The sequence below is a fragment of the Ceratotherium simum genome, chromosome 5, assembly GCF_057802395.1.
Source record: "Ceratotherium simum simum isolate JZ-2026a chromosome 5, ASM5780239v1, whole genome shotgun sequence".
Classification (NCBI taxonomy): Eukaryota; Metazoa; Chordata; class Mammalia; order Perissodactyla; family Rhinocerotidae; genus Ceratotherium; species Ceratotherium simum.
The window spans coordinates 47,393,423-47,413,085 of record NC_141904.1 but is presented as its reverse complement, the minus strand read 5'-3'; the positions used below and the strand labels follow the sequence as shown (position 1 = coordinate 47,413,085).

The 19,663-nt window shown below is 43.2% G+C and overlaps 1 protein-coding gene across 2 annotated transcripts in view; it reads right to left on the bottom strand.

The window, feature by feature from the left end:
- The window catches only part of LARS2 (leucyl-tRNA synthetase 2, mitochondrial), a 173,494-nt gene that overhangs the window by 48,047 nt on the left and 105,784 nt on the right, over positions 1-19,663 (bottom strand). For both annotated transcript variants that reach the window (XM_014791286.2, XM_087430848.1), the window contains exons 9-13: positions 18,211-18,370; positions 10,030-10,134; positions 7,371-7,486; positions 4,093-4,376; positions 464-562 (exon numbers count right to left, since the gene is read on the bottom strand). In XM_014791286.2, coding sequence (XP_014646772.1) covers positions 464-562; positions 4,093-4,376; positions 7,371-7,486; positions 10,030-10,134; positions 18,211-18,370 — 764 coding nt within the window. The remainder of the gene's footprint in view (positions 1-463; positions 563-4,092; positions 4,377-7,370; positions 7,487-10,029; positions 10,135-18,210; positions 18,371-19,663) is intronic.

Genomic DNA, 19,663 nt, shown 5'->3' with positions numbered 1-19,663 from the left:
AATAACCTAACACGCTCCCTTTACGAGAGCGAGCCTGTTTCAAGGAGCACTGTTGACCAACAGCTTCCAGCTGATGCATCTTCGGATCTACTTGGTGTTCATTCCAGCCCATGCTCTCCCGGAGGTAGGGGACCAGAGCAGAGGCATTTCTGCCTGACTTGGGACTCTCTAAAGGACAAGCTTTGCTCGGGGCTTCCCGTTGGCCTGGTTGAGCCTTTCTTAGAGCTGCGCCATAATCTGAGGCTCTTCCTACCCAATCCTTTTTCTTTTGCCCTCTCCTTTCACAGGTGTCAGACCGGCATCATGGTCTGAGGGCTCCCCCTGCCTACTCCTGCTCCCTCACCCCTTTATTCTTTGTATGCATATCCCTCAATAAATCTCGTGCACATCTAATTCCTTCGTGGTGTTTGCTTCTTGGAGGACCCAGGCTGACACATGCTCAGTGAATTCAGCAGGGCTTTACCTGTGAGTATTCCGAGGGTCGGTGTATCTGAAGTAGTACCAAGCAGAATCAACAAAGGTATCCATAGTGTCTGTCTCTCTCTTGGCTGCTCCCTTGCACCTAAGAAATAAATGAAGTTCATCAGTTCTTTTCTTTTTAAATTTTAATGCAGTTTTCCAACAGCTTTTGAGAAAGCTATGACAATCACTATGAATTTAAAATGTCATAAGAACAATGCCACGTCAAGAAAATTCAGAGAAAGCTCCCTTTTTGTATTGTACGGTACATGATATTTTAAAGAAATTTACAAAATAAAAATTTCAATCTTCAACAATTAAAAGCCTTATTTATCCACTTCTTTACCCTGGTAGAAAATCTAACAACCTAAAGGGAGAAGACAGGAGTAAGTGTCTCTTTTGCACATTAACTTCTATTTCAGGCATGTCAAGATTGCCTTCAGCCAATGCCTACTTTATGATGTTTATGAGGCAAATCAGTTTATGAAGAGAAGTTGAAAATCAATGTATCAAGCTGCTGTGCTGAAAAACGAACTTGGGGTTTTTTCTATCTCTGCTCCAGGGTGAGGGGTGCAGAAATCCACTGGGGAGACCTTGAGAAGACAAATCACCCTTGAGGCCCAAAGGCAGTGGTGTGCTGGACCCAACTCATACCATCTTGTGAGAATCAACCGTTAGCACCTCTTCCTACCTCTGCGACAAGTGACGTTAAGTTGGTATCCTGAAATTAGCCCTGGTGGGAGTATTATACCACAGAAATCAACAAACACTACAAATCAGAAACATCCCTCCAGAGAGCTATTTAATATACATTTACCAACACACCAGTGCCTCAAGATAGGTTCCTTACAGAAGGGTGAAGAGAGCCCTACTGTTCAAAAAATTGAATAACGCGAGATCCTCAGTGTGTGAATGGCTGAAAAGAAAAAAGCAATTCTCATCCCAGGATGGAGATGCCTGGGGAGGACCAAGGTTCCAAAAGGGTCCACCTGCTGAGCCAATTGAAGCATGTTCCAAGGGTGACGGGCCTGTGGGACGGAAAGAACCGGGTGCCAAAAGCCACAACTTCTAGAAACCCAAGAAAGAGTGCCCTTAGTCAAGCCTAGCTGAAGAGGGGGCTCAGCCCCTCGAAGACCCCTCAAAGCCTGGATGAACAATGGAGGGGTTGTGTCAACTATTGACAGGGACCCTTTGTGGCAGGGAGAACGCAGCAGGAGAACACAGCTCAGACTCCAGGCTCTCCCTTCTGAGGCATGGAAGCGGGACCAAATGCGACCACTTCAGCAGAGTAAGTCTTGGGAGGGCTCCTGGAGAATTTAAGGAGGTGCATGAGGAGCCCCAAGAAGAAGTGATGAATCTTCTGCTAATTTAGCATGCATGGACTTGAGTCTGTTTTTAACATTTAAATAAAAGAAGGGTTGCATTTATATCTTGCATCTGTGAAGCAGTTCATACTGGCTTTATAAATCTTACCGAAGGAAACAGCCATTTCCCACCTCCCACTTATTAAATGGAAGTGGCTGAGCAGAGAGATAGGAGGCCCAGATCTGGCAGGGCTCTGGGACTCCCAGGAGCATCCTGCATTTTAGTTAGGGGGCCTCTCATTGGGAACAGGGGTGGGTCCCTGGGGTAGGAGCTTATCGGAGAGAGCCCCAAGGGAATTCTGCATCCTACCAGCCAGGGCTGCTATAAGACACTGATCTCAACAGTGCATCTCTACATTAAAGCCAGGTCTTTTTATTTGGAGAGCAATCAACCAGAATACAGATATTATTTTAGGAAATAATTAGAAGATAAAGGTTACTTCTTCTCCCTCACTATTAGTGAACCCGTACAAGTTAGGAAGAAAATGCAGGACTCAGTTGATAAAAGGAACATCATCTGGCTAAAACTTGCCATGTCGATTTTCTTTTCAATGGTCGCGGCGGACTTGAAGACAACCAACATGTTTTATTATTGACACTAAAAGCTGGATGATATGAAGAGGTTACTTGGTAAGTGGGAGGGATAAATGATGGTGACGGTGACATTATCATCATCATTAGCTCCAATAGTAATAGTGCTAACACTGGGCGGCAGGCACTGAGCCAAATGCTTCACAGGCATTTTCGCATTTAATCCCCAGTAACCCCGGGGATTACGAGGTAGATTATGTCCCCAATTTGCAGATGAGTAATGAGGGATAAGAGAGGTTAAGAAATCAGCCAAGGTCTTGGAGCTCCAGAGTAAGGAACCCACATCTGCTGGACTCTGGAGCCTGCGGTTCTTACCACTGTGTGGTCCGCCTGGGCACGCTGGCTCCGTGGCTCTCAGTCCTGGATGCTCATTAGAATCATCCAGAGAGCCTTGACCAATACCAAGGTGTGGCTCTGCCCTTCAGGAACCTGCAGCCAGGGTAGGAAATCTCATCCCCCACCACGGCCCCAGGCTGCTGCAACTGGCGCTCTGCAGGCCACCCACGTCTCCGGCAGGGAAGTTCTTCGTCACTGCTACCCAACAAACACAGTGTGCTATTTTCTCCCGGAGCCCACATTTCTTGGCCCAGAGCTTCCTATGTTCCTTCCCATAAGCCCCATCTCAAATCTCAAAACCACCTGAGTGAGGACTTGGGAGGATTGTTCCAAGTCCCTGGCAGGATGGCGGTAACACTTCCATTTACTGAATGTTTGCTAGGGGCCACTGTGGAGGGATACGTGTGTTAATTCTAGTCTTTTGAACAGCCCTTCAAGGGGCTTATTTTTGTTCCTGATAATGGAATTGAAGCTCAGAGAAGTTAAGTGACTTTCCCAAGGCCACACAGTTAATTAAGGGGCCAGGCCAGGACTTGAGTTCATTATGGTCTGACTGCCCAGCCTGAGCCTTGCCATTGCACTAAGTGGTTACCTAACTACCAACCTCGTAACTCAGCTCTGTACTGGCAGAGGACTAAATTATTTTTAAAACATTCTCATCGTGATCTATAAGGCAGAGAAAAATGGCTTTTCCATAGAAGGAAGAAGGAAGATACTAGAGTTTGGTATCTGTTATTTGTTTAATCAGCTGGTATGGCATCATAAAAATCACATTTGAGACATGCCAGTGAATTGACAGAAAAACGTAACCCCACTCCAAGATGAGAAGAAAGGAAACAGCGTGTGTTTCACTATATTAAAGAATGAAGCCCCTGAGCACACTCGCCGTCGTAGCTACTGCTCTCCTACTTATGATAAAGTCTCCACCGTTGCCACGGTCACAATGTGCGAAAACCATAAGGCGGAGAGGAGAAAATATTTTTCTCATCTCCAAGGAGCTCTTTGGAATATAAAATGGAAGAAAGTGGTCTTCTACAAAGCTGTGATGAAAATGTGTAGCCTTTCCATCAGCTGGATCAGATGTTTCTGGGAGAGACGTGAATTGACACTGCTGCCTCCACCAGCTCAGAGGAGAGGAGAGGGTGCCCATCACAGTGGCTAGGCCACAGATTCAAGCCCCTTCTCTCAAAGGTCCCAAAAGACCTAGGGTATTCTTTTCAGTCTGGTAGAAGTCCTGGAAAAAGGGAGCAGAGGTAGCCCCATGAGGGAGGAGGGAGTCTGAAACCCCAGCAGGGTGCTGGGGCCACAGACATAGTCATGGCTGGGAGCCGTGGTTCCTTACCTTGGGCAGGAGCAGTTCACCCACTCTGAAGCCGTGGCCAGGGGGGAGCCTCCCTTGCCGGTGAAAGACGTGATGCTGGGCAAGGTCACGGGCAAGTCCTCCAGAGGCACAGGCACGGGGCCACAGGCTGGGCAGTGGACCATGGGGATTGGTGTGCCCCAGTACCGCTGCCTGGAGATCAGCCAGTCCTTCAGTTTATCACTTGTCACGTCTCCACCCACTCTCTTCCTCCGGGCTTTCTGAGTCAGGGCTAGAAATGCATCCTGCCGGTTCATACCTGTGAACTGAAGAGAGGAAGGAGAAAGACCCCGTTCTTCCTTCCTCAAGAACAAGTTACCACCCCCATGCTGCCCCCCGGACTGCTATTTTTATGTGTGGTCTCTGCAGGGCCACATTATGACTTTTGTGAGGCCTTAGGTGCCTTTGTGGGCCCTTCCTTCTTAAGATAATATTAAAAATTATATTTTATGACTGTGTTGAATAAAGATGAATATAATTTTTGACCCTAAAAGTTCACTTTTTTCTTCTGATTTTAAAAGAAATTAAACCTGTTTGGGGGTCCCTGAAAGTATTGTGGGCCCCAGGCCCCATGTCCACTATGTCTAATAGGTAGAGTGGCCCTGGTTCTGTGGCTCTCCTTACCACCTGAGCCCTGCCACACCTACAGAGACAATCAAAGATCAGCATTTAGCTGCCAGTAAAGAGCCGCATGATATGTATTTCTAATGACTACTCCCACATTGGGGGGAAAATATCTAGAAAAGAAAAATTCAATATTATCCTAAAGCAGAAGGAATTCAGGCCAGCAGGGGAACGAATTGGGCCCTCAGCCTGAAGGACCAGAACCACTCCTTTATTTGAATGCTCCCATTTTATAGACAGCAGGCCAGAACACAATAGCAGAAAAGAGAAAGTCTCTTTTCACCTGATGCTTTTCAGAGAACCAAACAAATGATAAGAATTGAGCCAGCGTGGCTGGATCGTGGGTACCCTGGAATTGGTTCAGTGAAGATGTACTGTACACCAATGTGCCAGGCCTGTGTTAGGCATTGGGGGCACAAAAATAAATCCGATCTGCCCCCTGCCCTCAAGGAGCTTACAGTCCTGAGGCATAAAGAGTAAGAAAGTACAGCTATGTTTATCAAAAGCAGCTCTTTTCATTAAGGGTCTCAAGCATCTTCTAAAGTACGGAGCTCTCTACCAAGGAACCACTTCCATTCTGGAGGGCATTTTCTATGTCCTGCACTCCCACTATCATATAATTATGGTACCAGTGATACAAGCTCTCCTGAAAGGCTATCTTCTCCATGCATCACTGTCTTTACATTCCAGAAGCTCATGGATGAAACAAGCCTTTCACTATCCTTTCTCCTTCCATCCATTGAAAGAATTCCTTTATCCTAGATATTCAGTTTAGAGCCAGGAGAGGATTCAACAGACCACCTGAGGCTATTTGAAAGAAGCCAGGGAGAATAATTAATGCTCAGTCCTATAATAAGGAGGGGGCATTTCTCTGGGAACTTCAGAAGCCTAATTTTGGCCCTGAGTGTCCCCTTTCTTGCCCTGCAGAGGGTTATCTGGGGCTCCCTCACAGAAACCTTGGCATGGCTCCACATCCAGGGGGCCTGCTCAAACACGGTCTAAAAACAGGTTTAAGGTTCAATATCTGAAAGCATGAGTCATGTCTGGAGATACAATTTATGAAGTGAAGGCACAAACATGAGGTCAGAAAATGCTGTCACTCCTTATAAAGGAAAAAACCTGCCCATATCCTTATTCTTTTTTTTTTTTTTTTGGTGAGGAAGATTGGCTCTGAGCTAACATCTGTTGCCAATCCTCCTCTTTTTGCTGAGAAAGATTAGCCCTGAGCTAACATCTGTGCTCATCTTCCTCCACTTTGTATATGGGATGCCACCACAGCATGGCTTGATGAGTGGTGTGGTGCGTAGGTCCGTGCCTGGGATCCGAACCTGCGAACCCCGGGCCACCAAAGTGGAGTGTGAGAACTCAACCATTACGTAACTGGGCCGGCCCCATATACCCTTATTCTTTATGTATATATAATATACTATAGCCAGGTAGTCCCAAACCTGAAAAACCTGGATCTTCAGGTCTAACTGAATCAGGATCACCCAGGGTGGGGCCCACAAGCACCTCCTAGGTGATGCAGAGACACAGCCAGGTAGGCAATCACTATGTTAAGCCAGTAGTTCCCGGACTGCTGCACACTAGAATCACCTGGGGAGCTCCGAACACTCTTAATGTTTGATCCAGACCCCCGACCCCATTACCATTAATATAAGAATAAGAATATCTGGGGTGGGGCTTAAACATCAGTATTTTAAAAAACTTTCTAGGTCCTTCCAAAGTGCAGCCAGGTTTAAGAAAGAGGGCTCTAAACCCGTACTCTCAAATTTTAATGTGCATATGAACCACATGGAAATCTTATTAGACTAGGGCAGGGTCTGAGAGGCTACATTTCTAACAAGTGATGCCAATGCTGCTGGTCCAGGGACACGACTTTGGGTAGCAAGGTTCTAAGCCAGTGATTTTCAGAATGTGGTCCCTGGACCAGCAGCAGTAGCACCTGGAAATTCTTGGGTTCCATCCAGGACTACTGAATCAGAATCTCTGGGTGGGGGCCAGGCAGTCTGTGTTTAACAAGGCCACTAGGTGATTCTGGTGTGTGCTCAAGTTAGAGACTACTGCTCTAAGCCATTTCCCACTTCTCCCTCCCACACCCCACCCTACCTCTTCCATCATACTTTCTGGCCTAGTTCAACATAGAGACTGGGCTGAAATCTTGGTAGACTTACCACCTAGCAAGAGATAACCTTGACCAAATAAACATGTCTCAGAACCTCTCTGTTCATTTCTATGAATGAGTTAAACTTTAGGTGGAAATAAGTCAGTAATCTGAGGAGAACAGAGACCTCTAGGAAGAACAGCCAATTTCATTCACCTCTCCCAAGGAATCAGTTTCCCTGGAAGAAGTCATTTTTTCGGGGAAGCAGAAGATTCTCTGCAAAAAGTTTAGTTACTTCAATGACCATACTATTCTAGGATTGGGTATGACTTAGAGTTGATAAACTTCTAGATCTTGAAAAAGAATATTTTGTTTTCATAGATTAAGAAACGAGGCTAGGTGACTGTTAGGTGTGGGGATGAGTGAAATGGCAGGTCTTAATTTGTATCCGAAGGAAAATTGTCTTGTCAAACTCATGTCAAGGTCATGATTTTAGAAGTAGGTTCGTCAGCCCATGCCACGGGGCACTAACCTCCGCAGAGCCACTCAGTCTCTCTGTGCCATCTGGCAAAGTTTCAATGACTTCAGAGTAGGGCAGGCCCAAGGTTTGGGCTAAGACGGTGTCCTCCGAGCTGGTGCTGGGAATTCCTATTGAGAGGAGAAGAAATACAAAACATCTCTGCAAATACCCAAATCACAAAATAACTGACAGCACTGACACTCAGCTTTAGCTTCTTAAAGGAAACTCTCTATCTTTTTTAATTACAGAAGTCGTAAAATCACATCACGTTCACTGGGAAAATGGAGAACCGTTTTGGAGAAACCCACCACCCTAACACAACCAGTTTACCATATTGGTATTATTTCCTTTAAGTCATTTTCCTTTGCTTAATTTCTTTTTAAAAACAGTTATAATTCTGAAATATACAATGTTGGGTGCTTCTTCACAAGCATCTGGGGAAGCATCTTTGAATTCCCTCAGTGACAGAGGAGAGTAGCGTTCTCCTGAGAAGCGGACTGACCCCTCCAGCATTCCCTAGCACCCTAGAAAAATCCACTCAGTCAGGAAGTCAAAAGCTGGCAACTATGTGTCTTCATACTGTGCTTTCTTACCAGAGGCAATAGTACATTCTGAATAGACATTTATTCTTCAACCCATACATGCCCTTGAGGAGATGGAGCTGAGCATAAGTAAATCACTCATCCAGACCAAGGCCTGCGGGTTTGGCTTCAGCTATTCATAAAAACAGGTTTCTCGGTTGTTGGCTCTGCAGGGCAGGGTTTCTCAACCTTGGCACTACTGACATTCTGGACTTCCTTGTGGGCGCTGTTCTGTGCACTGTAGGATGCTGAGCAGCATCCCTGGTGTCTACCAGTAGCACTCCTCCAGTTGGGACAAACGAAAATGTCTCTAAAATTGCCCAATGTCCCCTGGTGGCAAATCGCCCCTGGTTGAGAACTCCTGCTGCGACCATCTTGCAAAACCGCTGACATCCTGTGGACACAATATATCACGTGGCAAACAGAGATAAAACTAAGGGTGATACACAAAATGCTTAAGTCAGATTTCTGAGAACAACCTCTCTGGAACACTGCCCTAAAAGGGTGATTTAATGTTTGGGAGACAGGTTCTAAAGCTCCTTATTCAGATGGAAAGCTCTGTGGTATAATGGAAAGTTCTACGGTGTTCCAGCTGAGATTATTGACAAAAAGCAACTAACGAAGCAAATCAATGTTCAGAGTGGACTTGAAGGATACTGAAGAGTAAGGACAAACAGCAAGCAATTAAATATTACTGAGAAGTGCTCATGGGCAAGAAGGGACAAAAGCCATTTACTACATTCCAAAAGGGTATGGTCTGGACTGAGTAAAATCTGAACAGAGACATTGTGACCACATTTATTTGACCACATAAAGAATGTTCTGGGCCATGGTGTTGGTCATGTGGGGCTCAGTAGAGTGCGAACTATTTGCAACATACAGGTGGGATGGCCAAGATACTGCTTGATGTCTTGTTTCTTCCTGTTTCTGTTCTTCTTGGAGGGCAAGAAGCAATTAGAAAATGTTAATTACATAACTGTGGGAAATCAAGACAACAGGAAAAATTATTTTCTATGCACACCTAAAAAAATCAGATTTTTTTTTTCCTTCAGAACTCTCAATATTCTGTCAGTAGTTTGACTCAAAATACAAAAAAAAAAAAAAAAGGCACGTGAACAAGAGCTTCCTTTATTGTTTATCTTGGCTGGTTGTATTAATTAGTAAAATTATAAAATACATAAAAATAATAGAAGGAATTATTTCCTTTAAGCAACACACTTGCTAGGTTTAAATTGTCAGAAGAGAATGACTCGAATGGCTTAATATCTGTTTTCTGTTTTGATGTTTCTTCAAATCACTTTGTCAAAAACAGATCTAAAAATTGTGAGGAAAAACACGATTTTGATAAGAACTGGTCTTTCTTCTGTGTGCTAGGAAGTAGAGAGGGTGGAAATAAGTTTCTCTGCAGGGTTGTGGCACTTTGGAGACTGGCTGGAACCTCCAGTAGGAATGTTGGTGAAGAGACGTTCAGGTCCACACCAGGGGCAGAGCCAGGATGTGGCTGTCACTAGCTTCTCATCCCTTGGTTCGTTTCCAGACTTCCTCTTAGGTAATGATAGTTTAGAACTCGCAGGAATGAGTAAGGCTGCCAAGGATATCCAATTTACAGTTCTAAATATGCCTTCAATTTTACTGCTGTTTCACAATCCTTTTCTTGAATAGCTCAAGTTCTCCCTCTCCACAAAGCCTTCACTAAAACCCCCAGCCCACATCGATCATTTGTTCTTTGAACCCCCATCCCAGCCACTGCCGTTGGTTCTCTGAGTTCTGAAATTGGATTTTCATCTGAGGTGTATTGTTCCCCACACCATATATATGAGTCTCACCAACTAGCTCTACTGGCAAGATCCATGGGCTGGACATTCTGTATTATTCTCAGAAGCAACTAGCAGGGTGTGATATACTTGGTATATTTTCAAAATGTAGTTCTTAAGTAAGGATGATTAAATGAAGGGGCATGCATTTTTATAAAGAAGCAAAACAGATCACGGAATCAATAGTCACCTCTTCCAGTGGACAGCAACAAGCTAGTATTTGGATCTTAAGCCTGCTAAATATATTATCCTGATTACATTTTAATAGCTACATACCTATTTTTGAATCCAGAGAGCCCTGAAAGTCAGCTCTGGCCAAGATGATGACAGGGACCTCCTGCTGGGTGAGCATGTTCACAGCCGTCACGGGTGTCAGGCAATCTGAAAATGAGAGCAAATGACTGTGGACGGCAGTCAGCTGGGACACTGACACCATCTGAATCTCAGAGGAGACAAGTGAGAAAATAAGCATTAGAACTTCTGTGTTTTGTGCTAATTGTTAAAGACTTTGTTCTCTGAATGTATTAATAGCTAATTCACACCAGTGGAAAAATCAAAAGATTCAACAAATATACGAAAATATTCATCTGTGCTCATAATCAAAGAAGTGAAAATGGCATTTTTACTTTCCAGATGGTGGAATAAAGACGTTCCCAGCATCCCCTTTTCCTTTTGAAAAATACCTCAAATATACAGAAGAATGAGAAACACAAAAATCTATCTACGGTGAAACCAGGAGATATCTGAAATTCAAAACCGTAACATGTGAAGATGGAAGTGGATAGGAGAGTAGAAAATGACTGAGCAGAAAAGAGATTTCCAGACATACAAAGACAAAACAGCTCCTTCCCACGTATCCCTTCTAAGGAGAGACTGGAGAATGTGTTCCAGCAAAATGAAGAGGTAAATCAAGAAAGAGATGGACATGGGGTCAGGAAACAGATGATCCAATAAAGGAAAGAGGGTAAGGATATTTGTAGAACAATGCCAGAGGGAAGTCCTAGGATGACAGCAGAGGGCTGAAGAGTGACCAGGTCAGATATGAGCAGGACAGAGGGCCCCAAGAAGCATCTTCAGGAAAAAAATGGAATCGACAGATCATCTGGCAGGTTGGAACATACAGAAAACTGTACTGAGAGGAGTTTTAAAGAGCTTCTGGGAGAGAGTGGAAAGATTTAGTCAGAAATTCAAAGAACACAAAGCAAATGAAAAAAATGAGGACATCATGAGCTGCAGGAAAAATAGAAAGTTATATAAAAAGGAAAATGTAATCAGAGTATACTTGGCTCAGTTGCGAACAATATTTATGTGGTCATAATAAAACACTTAATTTGGAATTATCCAAACAGTGAGTCATCTTAAACAAAGCTTGTTACAACTACTGCAGCAGGGAGACAAGCCATACATCCATGAGTCTTCACTGAATATATGTAGGATTGGAAGCATTAAGACCCAAATAAAGTCCCAAAGGAAGAAGGGATGAGAGCTGGTAAACAATTGGTGAGTTCACTTGAGCTTACTGCAACACAAGCAATTAACAACAGTTATAATTTATGAACTCTTACTATTTACACTTGCCATGTTTTAAGACTTCAAATAATTATCGAAAATATGTTTCACAAACCCCAAAGTTAAAATAAGCCGGAATTAGGATTTGTTTTGCAAAGAGGTAAAGATAGCTGTGTAGGCATCTAAGCCAGCTCTTATCTTCTTTCACCCTGGGTGTCAGGAGGCACAGAGTGAAACGCAACCCAAACAGGTCTCCACGGTTGAGGCTCAGCCAGCACCCACGGTACCACAGCTGAGAGGCACCTGCTGCCCAAGCCACCCAAGCGCTGACACTTCTCAAAGTGGAGACCCAAATTTCTGATTCCAAATTGTCCCTTCTCAAAGAAGAGGCATATATTTGCAAATTCTGCACGTTATTAGGGGGCTGGAAGGTGAGGGGTCGTGGAGTAGGTCGTCACTAGGTGACGTCCAGAACTGGTGAATCGAGGACAGCAGCATAGGCCTACTATACAGACAAGGGCAGTCTGTACCAGAGGAACAGCTTGTGGCACAGACTACCAGCTAACCCCACATCTGACCCTCCTTCTGGTTCAGCAATAGCATGTTTAGTGGGAAACATGCTATACAGCTAACAGCAACGCTGTTCAGCCTCCCTTGCACTAGGTGTGGCCATGGGGTATGAGCAGAAGCAACTTCTAGGTCATGCTCTCAAAGGGAAGGAGTGTGCCCTTCTTTCCCTTCTTCCTCACTGCAATGCAGTTGAAGTGTAGAACGGCTCAGAACACACAGATAAGGGCAAGATTCTAGAAGGGCAGAGCAGGAAGACAGAAAAGAGCCTTGACACTGACTGCCTCACAAAGCAGACTTGTCACACTAACTCAGAGTTTCATGTGGGCAAGAAATAAGCTTCTATCTTTTTAAGTCACTGGTTTTCTAGGACTCTGTCATAGCCACCAAACTTATATTCTGAGTAACACATACCCAAACAATTAAAAGCAGTTGGGTAAGGAGGCTATTGTGACTCTTGTTGTTAGTAGTCTTTGACTTTTTATATAATATACATGTATCACTTGGATTTTACAAAACACAAATTAATTTTTAAAAGAGATATGGAAATAAATCTTGAAATATTATTATTTTTCACCTGATAAGTTAGCAAAAACTTTTAGAAGGGTAACATCAATGTTTGTGAAGCTGTGTATATCATTGGATACAGCACTATAAAGTGACACAGCCCTTTCAGGAATGAATAAAAGCAACATGTAACAAGAACTAGAGAAATGTTCATAACCTTTGACCAAAAAAATCCCATTCTTGGGAATGTCTCCTAAGGAAGCAATCTGACAGGGGCAAAGAGCTAAGTGGACATAAATGTTTATAGCAGCTATCTCCATAATGGCCCCAAACATGAAAAAGGCCAAATGTTCAACATGATAGGGAAGATTTAGGATATTATGGTACATTGAGTTGAGGGAATATTATGTACACATTAAAAAACAATTGTGAAGCCTGAATAAAAACAAAGAAACATTTCCTGATATCATATTAAGTGAAGACAGAAGCAGTCTGATTTTTAAGATATGTGTGTGTGGGAACATGAATTAAAAAAAAATAATATGACCACACGCAAAAGAATGAAGTTGAATTCTTATCTTTGCCATATATAAAAATTAACTAAAAAACAGATTAAAGACCTAAATGTAAGATCTAAAACTATAAAACTCTTAGAAGAAAACATAGGTGTATATCTTTGTGATCTTTGATTAGGCCATGGTTTCTTATATATAACACCAAAAGTAAAAGCATCAAAAGAAAAAATAGATAAATTGGACTTCATCAAAATTAAAAGCTTTTGTGCTTCAAAGAACACCATCAAGAAAGTGAAAAGACAACTCAGAATTGGGGAACATTTTTGTAAATCATATATCTGATACGAGAATTATCTCTAGTATAAAAACTATTAAAATTCAATAATAAAAAGACAACTCAAAAAATGGGAAGATGATCTGAACAGATATTTCTCCAAAGAAGATACACAAATGGCTAATAAGCACATGAAAAGATGCTCAGCATCATTAGCCATCAGGCAAATGCAAATCAAAACCACAATGAGATACCACTTCACACCCACTGGCATGACCATAATTGAAAAGACAGACAGTCTAACAAGTGTCAGTGAGAGGTGGAGAAGCTGGAACCCTCATACGCTGCTGGTGGAAATGTGAAATAGTGCAGCTGCTTTGAACAACAGTCTGATATTTCCTCAACCAGCTAAAAACAGAGTTACCTATGATCCAGCAACTCCACTCCTATTCCACATACACAAAGAAATGAAAACTTACGTCCACACAAAAACCTCTATGAATGTTCACAGCAGCATTATTCATAATAGCTACAAAGTGGAAACAACCAAAATGTCCATCAACTGATGCATGGATAAATAAAATACGGTCTATCCATACAATGGAATATTATTCTGAAATAAAAAGGAATGAGGTACTGGTACAGGCTGTAACATGTATGAACCTTAAAAACATTATGCTAAGTGAAAGAAGCCAGTTAAAAAATATCGTATGATTCCATTTATATGAAATGTCCAGAACAGGCAAATCTATGCAGACAGAACTTAGATTAGTGGTGGCCTAGGGCTGGGGGAAATAGGAGGAATAAGGGTGACTGCTCGAGGGTATGGGATTTCTTTGGGGGATGATGAAAGTGTTCTAAAATTGACCGTGGTGATAGGTGCTCGACTCTGGATATACCAAAAACCACTGAATTGTACACTTTAAATGGATGAATTTTATGGTATGTGAATTATATCTCAATAAAGTTATTATAAGAAAAACGTGAAAAAAAGTAGAGTATGCAATAAAGGGCTGGATTTTTTTCATTGTTCCACATGAAAGTTATATTATAACAGTTTTTCAATTAGGAAAAAAATTGGTCTTTGAACTTAAATATTAGCAGTTTTGTAATGAACGCATGGTAGCAACTTGCAGGCTGTACCTGGTCAAATCTATTTCTTAGAAAGAACAAAACTAAAATCTGAAGTTCTTGACCAGGTCCAGTGTTCTCCCTATGTGCTGGCGATGTGAAGCAGGAATCCAAGGAGGCCATGGAGAAATCTGAAGTGACTGAAGCAGTTCATACAAGGGTTAGATAACAGTTAAACATTTCAGTAATTACAAAGGAAACATTCTGGGCAAAAAGGTGCCCTCTGCTCTCAGGGCCCCCACTGCAAAGCAGGCAGGTCTTCATGCCCTCTGGAAAAAGAGACAAATGGCTTTTGTTCAGTGTTTAGCAAAGCAGTACTCCCTGCAACTACTTCCCAGAAATACTCTGTGGAAACAGGCTTCTGTGGTCAAGTAAGTGTGAACAGTGCTGCATGGCTTCCTCTCTCAGTCGCAGTGCACGCCAGCACAGTGAAGGTACTACAAAGTCCAGAAGCAAAGAAACCTGTTTACTTTTATTTTATTCCAGGTTATCTGAGCACAGAAGCTTTTCCCTCCATATAACATCAATTAACATCTTTGGTTAAAGAACAGACTATTATCTGCAGGATTCTGTTCCTCACCCTTTTGTCTCTCCCATGCTGACACTATAGAGACAGGGGCAAAACACTAGTGAGCAATTAATTATTTAATGTTCTGGGGCTTCTGGGGAGATGGGGCTCTTGCTCCCTAATGTGTTGGTAACAGCAGGGTTCCAAGTTACTCTGTAGGAGACCTCATTTACCCTTTTGGCACAAATGCATTGTGTAGACCATTGGTGACTCAGAGCTGAAATGTGTGGTTCCAAAGCCCCAGGGTTTGAATATTTTAATATTAGAAATGTAAGAAAAGACTCCAGGAAAAGACAGAACAGCTTTTAGAACTGTGACGATATCTCCCTATTAATGCTTTTCATGGTTTCTAGTTCCTACCAAGTCAGAGCTTACATAACATGACCTAAGTCAGAGGTGGTCAGCTGAGAGCAGGCGACATCAATGATTATGGAAATCAACTCATTTTCAAGAACTCTAAAGGGAAGCATCTTACTTTCTGCTCTCTTAAAGGAATCTGCGGCAAATTATAGGATGCTGAGCAAAAACAGTACATTTAGTCAATAACACCAGCAACCCAGTCGGCCAAACCAGAAATCAGGTTGTCGTCCCAGGAGCCTCTGCCCTTGCTGGCTTCCAAGTACTTCTCAGAGCTGTTCCTGTGCCTCCGTTCTGATGACCCATGTTCTGCGGTCTTCACCATTTCTTATCTGAACTGATGGGGTAAGCTGGTCCTCCTGCCTCCACTCTGCCACTGAAGCATCACCCTGTCCACGTGTGCCACCCTCCTCCTCAGAGCCCCTCAGGGCTCCTTCTGTACCCACAAGGCCCTCCACAACCACCCTGCCCAACAGCTTCACCATCTGCTCTGCTGAGAAAGCTAAACTTACAAAGGTGAAGTGATCTTCCTTAAGTCATAGGATGGATCTGGGACCAGAACCTTGGTCATCTTGTGCCAACTCAGGAGCTGATATGCAGAAATCAACTTAGTAACTGCAGGAACTCATGTTTGAGAATTTAAACTTCTGCAAGTGATATATTCAGTCACAACTGTGTGCTGCCGTGACTTTCAGTGGTCACTGCTTTAACACTAGCCACCCTCAAAACCTGATATTTGAGGAAAAACCAAGCCGCCTGCCTGATCTGAGCCAGTTGACAATGGTAAATGGCAACAGTGATATGATGTTCAGGTTTAAAATGTAACCTCCAAGGCTAAACGAGACATAAATCCATATTCATATGGTAATTTTAATTCACCTCCTGGGAAAACTGCATTACACTCAAAGCTCTGTACTGGCCTTACATGACTAATGCCACATGTCAAAATCCAGAGACTTGATGTGCAAATTAATCTAGAGACGTTGAATAAATTGACATCTGCAAAAAGAATATTTCCACTCTGAAAATTAGAATTGGAAAATTTAGAGCCAAGTGTAATGTTCCATTTGGAATTATTTCAGAGATTATTAAAAAGAGGGGAGAAGAAAATAACGAGCCACTCAGTGCCAAAATGAAATGATCAGGCAAGTCAGATGTGCCGATACCCAAACAATCGTGAAAACACTGCTCTCTGCATATGCTAAAGTAATTTCTTACGTATGAAAATGTTTTGAATTTATATAGTGCCTTTCCTGTCAAGAACTCCATCTTTTATAACTTATTAGCTCATTAATCCTCTATTAATATTACCTCATTTTAATTTGTGTCCCCAAATTAACCATAAGAAAAAAATCTAAGGGCTAGATGTGTACATTTTTTAGTTTTTAAGTTTTAGATATTATTCAACCATCATAGCCCTCAAAAAATCTAAAATGCTCATGAGAATAAAAACTATGACTTTTTAAAGTAAACAGTTGAAAGGAATCCAACTTTTCTTTTGAGTAAGTAAAATATAAAACAGAAAGATAGCTACATTGGACTTTATAAGCACACACTGAAATTTAACTCAAGAGTCTTTTCTCTATTTCAATATATAACAACAAAAGAGGTGAAACCAAGTGACATCTGACTTGTGCTAGAGTGAATCACGCATGCATCGGCTCTCTGTCCTAACCCCCTGGAAGGCAGGACTGGGAAAGGTCATCTGGGCATCCCTGAGTGCTAGCATGTAGCAGGCTCTTAGTAAGTACTCACTGATTTGACCCTGGCTGTGATGCTGTAAGTAAACAATCAGAAGTCTTAAGCAGAGGGAAGTTGGGATGACATTGTCTATCTTTCCAGTCTGATATCAAGAAATCTTTCATTCTGGTTAAGAATAGCAATTTTTCAAAAACTTTACATCATCATCCAAAACCTTTTTGTTAGTCAAATAATTCAAACAGACTCCAGTAATTCAGACTGTGTGCTTTGGGTTGAAGTTTATAGTCTATGAAAAGAGAATAGGGATGAGGTTTTTATAGAAATATTTACATTTCTCTGGAGACCTACTCCTAATTGATATAGCACTTCCTTTCACCTGCCCAGCATCCATATCCCCTTCCTCTGGTAAGAGCCTCTGAGCTTGTTTTGGAGAGCCACCCATTCCTCACTGGTTACAGTCTTGGTGGTCTATCAAGAAAGGTGCCTAGCCTTCCCTTGGCCAAGAAAAAGGCCAGGGGCCCCAGTTGTATCAATCAGATACCATTCCCTGCAACAGGAACCTCATACCAAGTGCCCCCAGCACTGAGGGTGAGGTGAGAGCAGATCCATGTCAGTGGTACTCAAGAGACTGTCTGTTAGTTCCTGCTGCCAAAACCTCTATAGCTGCCTGGTCCAAGTCCTCTTCCAGACTGATTCTGCAGCTGTTCTAGTCAGCAAGCTTCCCACAGCCTTCCAACATGTTTCCCTTTTCCTCTGGGTTAGCCAGAGACGGATTCTGTTGCTTGCAACCACAGAATCCTGACCAACGCACAGGCACTCCCCAAATCCTCACTGACCAGTAATGCTTGCTATGCCAATTCCAGGTCAGCTTGATCCACTCATTAAAGACCAGTATTGAGCAAGACTCTGTTTATCTGCTCAGATTACCATGCAAATTCTTTAAAATAATAAAATGAAATGTTTCCTCTAATTTTCACTGGCTTCCTTCCCGTCACTGTCAGTATAGTTTTATTTGATGACAGAATTATAAATGAAGCAGAAGATTCTTTTCTAGAAAAGAGCTTTAAATCTAGATTATATTTAAAGGGAAAGAGTTGAGCTTTCAGTTAGAAACTCAAGAAGCAGACAAACCAGTAATTCGAAGTGAAACCAGGGGGTAACTTAACATTTTCAAAGCTCTTTTTTATCCTCATGTTCTAAAGTAAGAAAATAAAAAGTCAGGTCAAGGTGAAGAACAAATCACACAAGATGACATATGTGAACTCTGTGAGGCGCTGTCCACACTTAAGGTGTAATCCTCCTGTCTTAGCCTTCACTTGCCGACTCACCTCTGCCAGGGACAAGTGACTTCCGAAAGGCTTCCTTCAGAGAGCTGTGCCCGTGTAACAGTCTGTGGCCGGGAGAGATGGCGACGTGGGAAGTGCCGTAAATGGCCTCGGGGGTGGTTGTGTAGGCGGTCAGCCTTTCTCCCGTGACTTGTCCATCAACCTGGCAGGGGGAAAACAGAGTCATTTCACCTCTCAGTCGTCCCTCTGGCCTGTGTGCTCCCAGTCATATCCCCTTTTCCGTGCCCTCCTCAATCCCAAACAGTGGGGACAGCTTCTGACCACAGCCCCAGGGATGTCCCTGGCAGAGACAGAGAAGGGCGGGAGAAGAGGATCACAGTCCTCTTTCAGAAGCCCTCCCTAGCGCCCACCACAGGCACTGGCGTGTGGCGTGCCTGGCAGCCGAATCAAGGTGGTCACAGCATGCTCAGAGACACCTTCCCTGTTTGTGTGGCTCCTCTGTTCACAAATCAAAAATAACTGTCAATGGTATAGTGTTTCTGTCCTGAGAAAAGAGCTATACTTTCCTCCAGGATTTAAGGGACAGTAAAAGCTAATGGCATCTACTTTTCTAACCAGAGAAACAGTCATTGAGGCTAATACCATTTTGAAGAGGAAAGAAAGGGCAGCCTGAGCTGAGCTCATGACTGAGTATTCCTCGGTCTGGTTAAATGCCTTTCGAGGAAGAGGCATATATTAGGCATCAACTGAGTATCAATTATGTGACAGTCACAAAGGACACAGAGAAGACATGTGCTCCTTTCTTCACACATTCATTCAAACGCGTTCAGAGTGCCAATGATGTGTGAGGCACTCAGGGCCGAGAACTAAAAGTCCACCCTATGGCCTGAGTGACAATTAGTTGTCACCTATGGAGCCAGGCTTGGGGCCAGAGAGGCACAGCCACATGGCCCTGCACCTGCAGGACTGAGAGTGTTGCTTCCCTTGAGACATCTCATTTTCAGGTGGGTCCAGGAATGGAGATAAAAACATGTTCATATTAAAATGTTGGGCAAGGGAGAGAACGTAGAAGACATTCCACGTACACCAGCTGAGTGGCTCAGAGAAGCACACTCTTCACCCTGGTTGAGACACAAAGGCCTTTGACATGGGGACCAGACCCAGTCTAATGCACAGGACCCCAAAAGAGACGGGCCTGAGAGTCTGAACAAAAGTCACGGCTGGACTGAATTTCAGAAATCTCACCACCTTCTCAGAAAATTGATAGGAGGAAAGTTCAGTTTTCAAAGTACACCCTCCCTTATGGTGGGTTTCCCATGTCTGCAGTTGGAGCGAGTTGGGTCACTTTTGTGAGGAAATGGCACAGGGAATGGTGAGCTCAGTGACAAGTGGCAGGTGCTCAGTAGACACCAGAGAACGATGCCAGTAGGAAAGAGTTTAGAAAGGTAGGTCAACTTTGTCTCTTGGCTGCTGCTCCCTCCTCCTCAAGGTTGTG